This window comes from Cystoisospora suis (assembly GCF_002600585.1).
Source record: "Cystoisospora suis strain Wien I chromosome Unknown contig_111, whole genome shotgun sequence".
In the NCBI taxonomy this organism is placed as follows: domain Eukaryota; phylum Apicomplexa; class Conoidasida; order Eucoccidiorida; family Sarcocystidae; genus Cystoisospora; species Cystoisospora suis.
This window is the reverse complement of record NW_027152913.1, coordinates 160,134-173,127: the sequence shown is the minus strand read 5'-3', so window position 1 is coordinate 173,127 and position 12,994 is coordinate 160,134. Positions and strand designations below refer to the sequence as shown.

Below are 12,994 nucleotides of genomic sequence, written 5' to 3'. Positions count from 1 at the left end.
ATATATGTACATATGTGTATGTGTGTCTACATATGTCATACAGGTGAGAGATGGTGGTAGTACTTATTGCTGCATAGAGCTGCCCTCTATTGGAACTCTCTGCTCTAGTAGCTGTTGTATTCCATGAAGGAAGCAGAAATGCAGTTAACGACCATACTTACATATATAGACATATATACATACATACATGTAGTGCTCTATCTCTTTCTTATCTCTTTCTTATCTTGTTTCCTTCAGAGCGTGCCCGGACTGTCGAAAGAAGATGAACGGAGACACGACGCCAGGGTGCTGGATATGCGCGAGTTGTCAGAAGGAGGTGGAGCAGCCGAATCACACCTACATGCTCAATATGTCTCTTATGGATTATACAGGCTCTCTACGATGCAGTTGCATAGGAGAGCGCGCGGAAGACTTCATGGGGGGCATAAAGGCTGAGACAGTTCTTCTTCTCTCCGAGCACCGAGCTCTAGATGAAGAAGGGAGATCTTTTCAAGATGTCTTTGCGGATGCGAATCTCGAAGTAAGATGATAAAGAGGAAAAAGAAGATGATGAGAATGATGGAGGAATCGACTCGATTCGTCTTTCTTTACACATGTCTCTTACAATGGAGACATACTACATCCCATCTGTCTCCCCCCCCTGTCTCTACGCATATTTCGGTGATGGTCAGTGACTGCTTCTCCATCTGCTTCATGACGGCGGGTCGTCTTCTACTAAGACAGACATATAGATATACAGGTATAAATAGATAGATGGATTCTCAATATATACACACGTATGCATTCTACAGACTTGCAGGACGTGTCGAAAAGACATAGATAGATGTGTATCTGCCTATGTAGGTGTGGGTTTATCCATAGGCTTGGCAATGAGTGAGTAGTCTCTCTTTCCAGCTAGATCTGTTTCATCTCTTCTGCCTTCTCTCTCTCTGCTGCGTGTCTTGTAGTATCGATCTTCGTGGAGTTTCTCCTGCGTGTCTTTACATGGCAACGGGGGAAAGAGGCGTCGCGTTTACGGCTATCTAGAGATACATCTACATACATATGCATTCATACATGTCTACGTGGATACATTCCTAGATGTGATCGAGAGAGAGAGAGAGACAAAAGATGGAGACGCTGTGAATGAGTAAGATATGTCTTATGTATGAACGAATATGCGTGTATGCATGTATGTCTCAGTATCTATCTATCTATCTATCCTTAATCTATCTATCTATCTATTTCTTCATGCTTGTGTATGGAGGAACGAAACAAGACTGTCACGTCGAAGCAGCGCTTCTCTTCTCTCTCCTTCCTTAAAACACTCATTCTCTTGTGATCATCCCTGCATGCGTACACATGTTTATATATATATATATGTATATATATATATATATGTATAGTGTATATGTAGGTATAAATTTGCATGTACAACAGTGTGGGTGTCCACGTGTATGGGCAGCCAGGGGTGTATGCATTCACATAGTTCGATCTACCTATATCCACTTACCTCCTCTCTTGCTGAAGAAATGTATGTTCTCTCTATATATATGTATATGTATATGTGCTCCATTGTCATTTGATTACTCACAACCTACATATACGCATATATATGCATGCATATATATATATATAGATGTGTAGATGTGTGAGAATGTGTGAATAGGGTATGACCGGTGGAGTAGGTTTGTGTGGACTTGGTCTGCGTATGGATGGCTTTGCATGCTTTGCCAACTGCGATGTGTTTGGCTGACAGGAATGGATCTTTCGTCTCTGCTCTAAATATGACTCCTATATGGATGAAGTTTCGATCAAACAGAGAATTGTCCAGGCAGCCCCTCTCTTCCGTCGCCTGGGAGACCAGACGCAACAGCGCTTAGATTTCGTTAAGACGGCCTTTCAGTATCTTGGTGTTCCTTTCTGAAGGGGGGTTTCTTATCTTTCTTCCTTCATGGATGTCTTTTTCTTTCTCTCTCTCATTTCTTTTCCTCTTTTGGCTCGAGAACTTCTGTCTGTGTAACGTGTGAAAGAGGGAGAGGGCGGTTGAGGGGGGAGGGAGAGGGTGAAGGCAGGTGGTGGTGGCGGTGTATGTACACCTGAGAAGGTAGTCGACATTCTCTGCATGCGCGTGTTAACGAAGAGGAAGTCTTGTGAAAGAGATGTTTCTCATTCTCGGAAACGTGTTAAAAGTCCTCGTGCAGGAGAAGAAGAAGAAATTCTCTTTCTTCTTTTGGACGGAATAAAAGGGATGACAGGAGGACATCGATCCAAAGGAAAGGAAAGATATCCATTCAGAGAGAAGATGTTTAGGGTCTTGGGAGCATTGGGGGAATGAAGGTGTCTATCTATCTCTTAAAGACTTCACGGGATTCTCTCGAACTTTGCTGAAGGCGAAATGTCTTCGTTCAGATCAACTTTTTCATTATTTCTATCTTTAAAGAAGTAAAAGATAAACAGAGATAGCAACACTTTTCAGCTGAAAGACCAGATGTAAATGTTTGGAGCATAAGCTCATGGCGAGAAGAGAGTTTCTTTGGTCTTCTTGGTGAATAGATAGCTCTGTTGCATGCAGTCTTGTCTCTTCTTTCACAGTCTTATCACATTCTGTTTACCCCCTCTTAAAGAAAGAAAAGAAAGAAAGAAAGAGGGAGAAAGAAAAATGTCACGCGATGCGATCGAGGCCTCCTTTCTTTTGTCAGTCCTTTCCAGCTTGACGTAATGTGCACTATCTCTCTCTCCTTATCTAGTGGGCTACCTTCAATCTATCTATCTAGTCTATCTATCTTTAATCTTTCTATCTATCTACCTATCTGTCTTTATCTATCCATCTATCTATCTCAAATATATCAATCTGTTTGTCTCTAACCCGTCTATCTTTAATCAGAGTCTCTGCCTTTAACCTACCTATCTTTATTCTATCTATCTACCTTTAACTAATCTATCTTTATCTATCTATCTTTCTACCTCTAACCTACCTATCTTTGATCTATCTATCTTTCTACCTTGAACCTACCTATCTTTATTCTATCTATCCATCCACTGTCCGCTTGCTTAATCTGCCTACAGAACCCTTGAAGCTACGATTGAAGTAGGATCGTACTAAGAATCTGTCGTGGCTGGCTGTTGTCTAGCTAAGAGAAAAGGAGACAGCTTTTTTAATGTCCAATGTCTAGACATTTCATAGCGCTAGTCTTGACAGAGACTGATCTGCCCGTTCAAGGAAAGACGTATTAGTGTCTTTCCTCCATGCAAATGAAGCCAAAAATACAGTAGAGACAAAGTTAGCACTGAGATAGATAGATCAAAGATAGGTCAAAGATAGATAGGTATTTAGAGAGAGAGACAAATAGATAGATGAAGAGAGTTAGGTTGTCTTCCCCCAGAGAGAAGTGAGAAGTTTCTTGCGCCGAATCTCGTGTCTCTTTTTGCGGAAGATTCTAGAAGAACGTCATGAGGGTTTCTGTAGAAGAGCTACAGGCGCTTGAGCTTCTCAGTTCTTCCGAGAAATCTGGTCTCTTTGCGAATCTTTCGGTTTGGAGAGCCTTTGTTTCTTTCTCTCACTTTTTCTATTGAATGAATGAGGAATCGTAAGACTCTACTTTCTTTTGGAAGAAAAAAGAGTGAAGAGAGTAAAACTGCACGGAGAGAACGACAAATGTAGATGTAGAAAGTGGTCCATAGACATTATCTGGTTTGACAGTAAGGTCTGCGTGAAAGAACTGAAGAGGAAATAAACTCTGCGAGCACATTCGAACCCCGAGACTCGTGTGATGGTCGATCGACCCCTTGTAAGGCGAGAGAAGAATCTTTCTGAGTGAGCCAAGTCATTTCGAAGTCGTCGAATGCATGAGGAAGATTGGCGAAACAAAGAAAGTCAAACATAAAGGACAGCCGACCAGTCCGTTCTTTCGTAGCTCGGGAGCGTTCTGGGTCCGGTTCGACGGAGAGGATGTATGAACGGACATTTTGACAGAAGAGAAGGCAACATCTTGAGTTTCTATCAGATGAATTTACGCCAGAGATCTTTGCACTGTCAACTATCTCAGGCTTGACGCGAAAAAGAAAGAAGTTACCTTCCTCTCTCTGTCTCTAGTGTCTCTTCTTCGATCCTAGGCGACGAGACCGCCGACCGGGGAAGTTGCCGCTAGGCCTCCTCCTTCTTCTTTTTCTTCAAACTCATGATCTTGGAAGAAAATAACTCTATTTACGCCACTTCTTACTCTTCAGGGACAAGGAAGCTAGCCAAGGAATTCCACTGAGACGTCCAATTCGAAGAAAAGCAGAAAGAGACCTCATCCCGGAGAAAGAATGCAAGGAATCTTCTCGCTCGTTCTCCCCTCCCGGCATCTTATCGGATCACCCCCTTCTTTAGTCGATCAATCCATCCATTTAGAGCACTCCCTCTATCCTTCTCTCCTTCCATAGTCAAACTGACATACGAAATTGACCCTTTCTCTCTTTTCTTTCTCGTCTTTTCTATCTTTAACGACTGTGAAGGTGTGTCTACGAATGCTTTTCTTGAGTTAAGCTTCGCCTTCGTGTCTCCTGTCTCTCTTCATTGGATCGCTTGAAGAGAAACAAGATTGTCCCTCTTCCTCTTTTCTCCCTTGCTCGCTCCTTGATCCCTCTTCTCTTTATAAGCTCGACTCTCCCCTTCTTCATCTCTCCTCTTTATCTCTCATTCCGTCGCATCTGTCTTGCATTCTTCCGTGTGGTTGCTTTTCATCTTTTCTTCTTGTGTGCTTAGCGAAAAGAGCTTCATCTTTCTTTCTTCTCTATCTTTTCCAACTTCTCTCAACGTCTAACTTTTCTTTGTGGCGAGAGGAGTGAGAATTCTTCCTATCTTTATTCATTCTCTCTCTTGACCGAGCACAGATGCTTACAAGCCCTTCATTCTTTCATCTCTAGACAGAGCGAGACAAGTTCAAGTGTCGGAGACAGAAAGGAGACAGCAAAATGGAGACAGAAAAAGACGTTCACGTCGATAAGAAGATTGGTGAGCTCCGTGTTTCGTCTCTTGGGAGAAAAGCGAAGGAAGAAGGGAGAAAACGAAGGAGAGATACACCTTGCAAAACTTCTCTCTCTCTCGTCACAGACATTCACACACATGTAGACAGACACATACGTTCAATCCTCATGCCTTCTCATATACAGTCTTTTTTGATCCTATACATATAGATATATATCTATAGAGATATCTCTATCATGATCCTATACATATAGATATATCTATAGAGATATATATCTATATGTATAGGATCAAGATTGTATATGTAGATTTATCTATATATATACACCGTCAGAAAGAGAGAGAGAGAGAGAAAGGAAGGAAGTAAAGATAGGAGAGCTCGGTGTTGTTCATACACGTGTGTGTCTGAAGTGAAATTAAGAAAGAGAATGCTCGAAAGAGACGAAATGTCTAACCTAACAGAAGGATGTGTTCTCTTCATCGAAGAGACAAGAAGAGAAGATAGAAATCTATTGAGGAGCCGTCGTCTTTCACGTCATAGGAATACGAATATAGAGACGGTGTATGTACACCTCTACCTCTCACTTCACGACAATAAGAGAGAAGCAGAGAATGTGTGTGTGGGTCTATAGACATATATCTGTGCGTGTATACCATTACAGCTGCATATAGAGATAGATAGATGTCTAGTCTTCTATTTCAGGACTTTCTCTCTTTTGCGTTGGTATTCCAGAGCGTGTGGAAGAGGGGGAGAGAAGAGGAGAGAGAGAGACAGATTCATATATGATACATACATAGATGCATACAATTGCGTGTACATGGATGGATACGTACACACACTCTACGTCTGTAGACCTGCTGAATGAAAGTATAGGAGCCCCAGACAGCACGTTCAGCAGGAGAGCTGCATATGTCCCTCCATACTCACCCAGACACACAGACGTGCATTCTGTCGGCTGACTGTTCATTGCATCTATCTATCTATCTATCTATACGTATGTATATATATATACTTATGTGTATGATATAGCTATGTATATTTGTGTATCTGTCCTTATATGAGAGTCTCTCGCTCCTCTTACGGCTCTTTTGAGTGCTTTCTGAGAGATGAGGGGATCTGAAGAATTTCTCCTTTCTCCTATTGTCCTCAGTCTTCTCTTCATCTGTCTATGAGCTTTGCTTCGCGTGTCTTCTCTACTGCGCATGTCTTGGCTGTGAAGAATCTCCGCTCCAATGATCGAAGTCTTAGCATGCGTACATACGTATAGACACAGAGACAGACTATGTGTAGATGTAGGTAGGTATAGAGATGATCTAGAGAGATATACGCAAAGATATTCTTACTGAGATGTAATGAGGGAGAGAAAAGCGAAAGAGATCGATCATACATATTATATCTAGAGAGAAAGATAAAACTATATATATACACATATATATATATATATATGTATACACGTGGGGAGTTTGTATGAACGTCGCTGATTATAGCTACATATAGAGAGACGCGTTTCTATGGATCTATATATATATATATATGATATATAGGTATGGAGATCTCTATATAGACACATGTATATATATGTACACAGGTCGTAGTGTGATAGGCCCCCTAACACCTCTCGCCGAAAGTAGAAGAGCTTCAAATCAGATTTCTTTCTTCCTTTCTAAATGAAGTTCCTGTTCCCTTCTTCTTCATCCTCGTCTTTTTCTTCTTTAACTCCTCTCGCCCAAGCTTTTCTCAACTTGCCATTTTGCCTGAGGACATCTCATTCCCAACGTAAAGCTGTAGGGACAGCCGGTGTCTATACACCCAGAGAGAGAGAGAGGGCCTGCATGCATTATTCCTCTCTATGCATCTCGATACACCCTTCCATAGTCAGACTCTCTTCTTTGACTCTCCTTCTGATCTCACTATCCCTACCTGTGGCTGTCTCCTCCTTCTTCTTCTTGTCTCTTTTCTTCTTTCTTTCTTTTGTTTCTTCATCCCTGGGATAGCTTTCGTGGGGGCAGGAGTGATGGCGTTTGCCTTAGCGAGAGGTTTTACCGACTCGGAGAAAGTGAAGAAAGAAGACATCTACATGGTGGTCAGGAATGACACAAAGAGAGCTCTTGTAGAAGATCTAGGGTATCATTCCATCCTTGATCCGAAGGAAGTAAGTCAAACGATCGTCCGTCTTTCTCTTCTTCACTTCGAGCCGGTGGTAATGGAAAATTGTCGTTGATAGAAGAGACACCTCAGTCAGGGCGTCCGGCAGCCTAGATGGAGATGTATAGACACTTGCAGTCCTCTTTCTTTAGGGTGGAAGCATAAAAGATACTTGTCGAAGGATAGATGTGAATGGATGGAGAGATCATATACATATACATGTCACTAGACATGAACAAATGTATACACAGATCAGTCGATGCATGCACACACATACACACAAGTATATCCTACATACTCATGTATATAGAGAGAGAGATAAAGAGAGATAGATAGAAAGTTGTATAGATACATATATGTAGGCATACATTCATAACTGCTGTGGTTCTTTCTCGTGGAGCGGTAGTAATAGTAGTAATAGTGGGGGAGGAGCAGTAATAGTAGCTGGGAGGTGGTCTCCCTCTCTGTACACTATAGGCTGCACGCAAAGAAACACATTGAGAAGGACATCATCTTGGGGTGTATAGACAGACAACTACTTACAAACCGAAGGGAGATTTCAACCCTCTTTTGTCTGTGTGTGACTTCATTTAACCTGCTAAGTCGAGTGCGTTAACATAGACAGGAGAAAAACGAGCGAATCTTAATGTTAGTTACGACTATCTATGGTCACCCATGCAGCTATTCCTTCGTTCATCTGTCCTTCTTCTCTCTTTCACTGCAGTCTCAAGACCTTTAACTCTTACACTCTCTTCTCTTCTTCCTGCAACACCTTCTTCCGTGTTCACACAAAACGGCGTATATCTCTATATCTGCTGCATGCTTCTCTATAGTCTGTCTCTATAAGGGTCATATCTCTATATCATCCATATACATGTTGCATGCACATATATGTGTACGTACGTAGATATAGATACATATGTATGTAGGTGTACAAACTTCTCTAGAGTGTATCTCTATAGGGGTCATATCTCTTGATGATCCGTATTTCTACAGCATATACATATACATATATATCTATTTGGCGTACCCCTACCTGTTTGTATGGCTGAAACATCTCGATGTATGCATGTGTCTTGTGAAGTGTCTTGTATCCTGTTGTCTCCCCGTATAGCAAGCAAACTCTACCCACGAATAGATAAAAAGCGGTGAATGCTCTTCTCTCATCTGTATTTCTCCCCTTGATGAGCCTCTTGGGATGCTTTTCATTCTCTTGTCCTTCTTCTTCTTCCACTGTTTGTCTTGGTGTATGTACAGCTGAAAGATATGGATGTAATTATCATCTCCGTGAAGCCCCAAGACGCATGCGAAGTTCTCCGAGACTTGAGTTTTCTTATCGATCAAGAAAAGCACCTCGTCATTTCCATCTGTGCTGGACTAGATCTGGAGACACTGACGTCGGCAATGAATTCTCCCCTGCAAATCTCTCCAGGGACAAATAGAAGGATCTGTCGTGTTCTTCCTAATACACCTTCTCAAATCCGTAGAGGCGTGAGTGTCTATTGCCTAGGCCGAGGTTGTACAGAAGACGATAAAGCTCTTGTCGAGAATCTAATGAATGCATGCGGATCTTGCTATCTTATTCAAGAGAAACAGATGGCTGCGGCTAGTGCTCTCAGTGGATCTGGTGAGTTTGCTCTCTCTCTTTCATCTTCATGAAGAGACGCACAAGAAAAGGAAGATAAGAAGGGGGAAGGGAAGGAAAAGGAATGATAGGAGACAGAGAGAAGAAAAGAGAAAACTTTCGTGAAAAGAAATAGAGCAATGTGTGAGCCCTTATTTCCTACTTTCTTCTTATTAGAAGAAGAAAAGTATTCGAGCCTTTAGGATGATGCAGAAAAGGAAAGGAATCTTTCTCTCTTCTTGTCTCTCATAGGGAGAGAAGAAAAGGTCAGGTGGAAAAAAGAGAAAGAAAAGGGTATATGCATGTTGGCTAGATTTCTCCTCATTAAGGACGCGGATGGATGGATGAAGGAAGCGAGACGATCTTAGGCGATTAGATGAAAGAGAGAAGGAGAGAGAGACAGAGATAGATAGTATGAGATATGAACCTGTCATAATGTTCGTTTGAAAGACTGACTTGAGGAGACCAACTTCTTCTTCTTATTCTTATTGCGTGGTCAATGTAAAGGAAAGACACACAAAACTCACATGACATAGATAAGTCTTATGTATCTATGTGCCGATGTATATACATATATATATGTGAATATATATATATATATGTGTATGTATGTAGTCTAAAGAAGAAGAACCAAACAGGGAAGAGATGATGACGGATGGAAGGGCTCGCACTCTTCGGAATCTTAAGAAAATCGAATTCTTCTGTATTCCTTTCTACCTCCTGCTCTTTCTCTTTCTCTTGTGTTTCTTTTGTCACGAGGAGGAGAAGATTGTCTCTGGAGTCAAACAGATCGTACCTTCTGTATGTACATTTTTGTATCTAGGGGTGTATGTGTCTCTAGGTGTATATGTATGTATATGTGCTCGTCGATACGTGCATGCAGGTGTGCATGTACAGATATAGATGGATAAATGCTAAGGAAGACACCTGCAGAACATAGATGTAGATGATACTCCCTATGGTTCCTCGTAGGTGCCAGTCTTTCTTCTTGAATGAATGAAGAGATAAGCTGCGTAGAGGAACGAGCGAAGGCAAGAAGAGTGAAGGGCTTCTCACCTTTCTCTTTCGAGGGAGAAAGAAAGGAAAGTTTTCTCGACACCTTTTCTGTCAAAGAAATCCACTAGCATTTCCTACCAAGAGTTAGAGTTGTACACAGCAGGAGACGGATAGGAATGCTCTGGGCTAGCTGGCTATAGAGAGAGATATTTTATCTCTCAAGTACTTCTACAGCCGTAATGTACAAGAGAGAAAGAAAGGTAGGGGCAAGCAGGCAGTCATAGTAGAAGCGATACAGAAGAAAAGACGAAGAGAAAGAACTGAAGAGAGGTCGCCTTGTTTGAGAGATCGACCGGCTATAAGATCTTTTTCCTCTCTTGTTGTCTTTCTTTCCTTCAGCTCCTGCCTTCATCTTCACTCTGCTTGACGCTCTTTCCGATGGAGGTGTCAAGAAGTACGGGCTAGATACACGACGCTCTTATCTCCTGGAAAGAAGAGGAAAGAGAGAGATAGATAGTCGGAAGATTTCTTTCTTCGTAGATGTTCCGTTCTGCTGCGAAGTTTCTCATTGTTCTCTAGAGATGAAGAGAAGTGAATGAGACTGGTGCTTTTCTACTACGACATGGGTGATGGCGGCGCCTAGAGAGATCTCAGTGAAAGAAAGAAGTCCTCACTGTCTCTTCCTGGGTGTATAGACACCTCGAGAGAGCTAGAGGTTGTTCTTTACATAATAGCCGAGAAATAGAGAGATGGTAGTAGTTTCTATTGTTTACCTCAGCTAATGTGATGGAATTTCCAAGACAGAGAGATGGAGAGAGGGAAGAAGCTTGTTTCTCTCGTATATAGAACAAGTCTAGAATAAGAATAGATATGCATGCAGCTGTGTATGTATATACACCGAGTAGGTATCATTCCCTGTTGTCTGTAGTGGTAGCTGAGTTTCTCAGCGTGAGGATTTTGCTTGTCCTGAGAAAGGACAGGAAGTAGTAGGAAGGAGACAGAATAAGAGCTGAGACAGAGATTCCTCTTTCTAGAGACAACGAGGTTGGTTAGCTCTCCAGCATGCAAGATATCTATCCCAAACCGTATGTACACTAAGTACTCGCGTAGATCACCACTATCATCATGCCTCTAATTTTGACCCAGCCACCATATTCTACCTATCTATCTATCTACGTGTCTATCGAATCATGTATGTAGATCATGATTTGTAGCTCTCTACACGTACGTATTCTTGCTGTCTATCTATCTATCTGTCTATATCTATCTATCTGTCTGTCTATCTATCTATCCCTAATCTATCTATCCTTAACCTATCTATCTATCTATCTATCCATCTCTAATCTATCTATCATTGATCTCTCTATCCTTAATCTATCTATCTATCCACGTGGTGCATGTGCCTTTCAGCGGGTTACCTAGAAGACTAGCTCAAGATCTAGCACTTGATATGGTGGCGGGAAGTGCCGCATTTGCTCGGACGGAGCTCGGGCGTAGACACTTCGCTGAGCTGAAAGATCAAGTGACTTCTCCCGGTGGAACAACTATCGCTGGAATCGCCGCTCTAGAGCGATGGGGGTTCAGAAACGCCAGTAAGAAAATCATAGTCACCATACCTCAAATGCATACATACATACATATACATACTTCTACATACATACATGTACATACGTTTATATACATTCGTGTACACACATACGTACGTGGGATACATAACATACATGCGTACATACGTAGGAAACAGACGGGGTGTGCATATGTGTGTCTGTATAGATGTATACATATATATATGTATTTGAATCTGTGTATAGGCATTGCATTGGATAGCAGGGTGGTACTAGTCAGGTGGCGTTGTGATAAGAAGATAGCCCAGATACACTGTCGTGAAGGTACCTCTATATGTTTATATATATATATAATGCTGGTGACTGAGCCTGTTGGTTCGAGTGGCTTGTGGATTGCCGACCATGATAGGCTTCTTTCGCGTAGAATAAGGATGTACAATGAATGACTGTGTAGACAAGACTAGTAAGAGAGAATGAAACCCTTTGCCATGGACGAGTGTTTGCTGCCTCCATAAAGAAGAGTATCGAAACCTAGTGGAGATCTCTCGCATTGTTGATGTAGTAAACTCACCCAGACGGCATGCACATGGGTGCTGCTAAGGAAAACAGGTTTCCTGTTGGCATGAGAATGACTCTTCTCCCCTTCGTCGAGATGGCTCTTCATTCAGAAAGTGAGAGAATCTTCTAGGTATCTCTGGCCATCTCAAATTGAATGTGAACCTGCTTAGTCATTCAGGCCGTCGATGCGACTACCGACAGAGCGAAAGATTTAGCACGTTAAGCGGCCATTCAAAAGGATAGTTTGCCTTCCAACAAAGTGACTGTAGGATGTGCTCATGAAGGGAAGAAAGAGATGTTTCTGAGAAGATAGCTCCGCTCCGTTCACGAACGGGGGGGTTCTAACGACGCACAATGAGAGACGGTGTCAGTGCCTAGTGGATGAAAAGCTTTTTGAGAAACCCGTCGATCCGCCCGTGGAATCAAGCGCTGTCGTCGCCCCTTCAGTAGATGGATGCTCCACTCGGTATTGTGGACATGGTGCATGAAATTCGTGAAAAAAGAAGGAAGTGTCTCTATGTGGGAGGTGACTCTTCGGTGGCGTCGAGCTACGCCATTGTGAAGATGTCTTTGGAATTCTAGCATCGGTTGCTAACAGCGGGGTGCCCCCAAAGAAAGAACAACAGACGAAACAGCAATCCCTCCCAGGGGTGTGTGTTTACCTAGCCGGGGTTTTCGCGATGTCTCTGTAGATACCGTTGCCAAGACAAGGCAAGCATTCCTGAAGATTCACACGGGAGTGTCACCTTGGATCGAGAGAGACTTCTGTGTGAAAGAGACACTTCTTGGCCATTAGTTAGAGGCCCTCCTATTCTCGTAGAGACACTTCTTGGCCATTAGTGAGAGACCCTCTAATTCTCGTTGCGTTGACGAGCGTTAAGCATGGCATTTCCAGACTGAGCTGCCACTGTGATCACCGTCTGGTAGAGGACCCGTTGCCTGGCGCGGAGGATTTACAAAGAGCCAAATGGAGCGTCATTCGCTTTCTTTTTGAGGGGCGTCCCGCGTAAGAAAAAGGGGCCGTGTCACGATCAGTGTGATGCCAACGCAGCCTAGTTGCAACGCTGAGAGGGGGTAGTGTGCTGCCTACGCGGCTGCAGCACTGTTTTCGTAGAAACAGTAATCTTTTTTCAGCAGCAGAATAACTGATTCTC

General features: G+C 42.6%; 2 protein-coding genes across 2 annotated transcripts; both read left to right on the top strand.

Annotated features, from left to right (window-relative positions):
* Positions 1-56: 56 nt before the first annotated feature.
* CSUI_000256 (replication factor-a protein 1 subfamily protein) lies at positions 57-2,911 on the top strand. Its single transcript, XM_068060490.1, has 2 exons — positions 57-520; positions 1,739-2,911. The coding sequence occupies exons 1-2, from the start codon at positions 263-265 to the stop codon at positions 1,904-1,906; spliced, it is 426 nt and encodes a 141-aa protein (XP_067927551.1). The 5' UTR covers positions 57-262; the 3' UTR covers positions 1,907-2,911.
* Positions 2,912-4,047: 1,136 nt separating this feature from the next.
* CSUI_000255 (pyrroline-5-carboxylate reductase) lies at positions 4,048-12,338 on the top strand. Its single transcript, XM_068060489.1, has 6 exons — positions 4,048-4,978; positions 6,947-7,104; positions 8,355-8,724; positions 10,117-10,171; positions 11,128-11,309; positions 12,011-12,338. Exons 1-6 carry the CDS (start codon positions 4,939-4,941, stop codon positions 12,061-12,063), a joined length of 858 nt encoding a protein of 285 aa, XP_067927550.1. The 5' UTR covers positions 4,048-4,938; the 3' UTR covers positions 12,064-12,338.
* Positions 12,339-12,994: the final 656 nt, after the last annotated feature.

What these genes read in the sequence shown, in the direction of transcription:
- CSUI_000256 (XM_068060490.1), top strand. Translation starts at nt 263, where the DNA reads ATGAACGGAGACACGACGCCAGGGTGCTGGATATGCGCGAGTTGTCAG. An exon ending in TTGCGGATGCGAATCTCGAA is followed by an intron (nt 521 to 1,738) that starts GTAAGATGATAA and finishes TTTGGCTGACAG; the next exon opens with GAATGGATCTTTCGTCTCTG.
- CSUI_000255 (XM_068060489.1), top strand. Translation starts at nt 4,939, where the DNA reads ATGGAGACAGAAAAAGACGTTCACGTCGATAAGAAGATTG. An exon ending in CCATCCTTGATCCGAAGGAA is followed by an intron (nt 7,105 to 8,354) that starts GTAAGTCAAACG and finishes GTGTATGTACAG; the next exon opens with CTGAAAGATATGGATGTAAT. An exon ending in TCCGATGGAGGTGTCAAGAA is followed by an intron (nt 10,172 to 11,127) that starts GTACGGGCTAGA and finishes TGTGCCTTTCAG; the next exon opens with CGGGTTACCTAGAAGACTAG.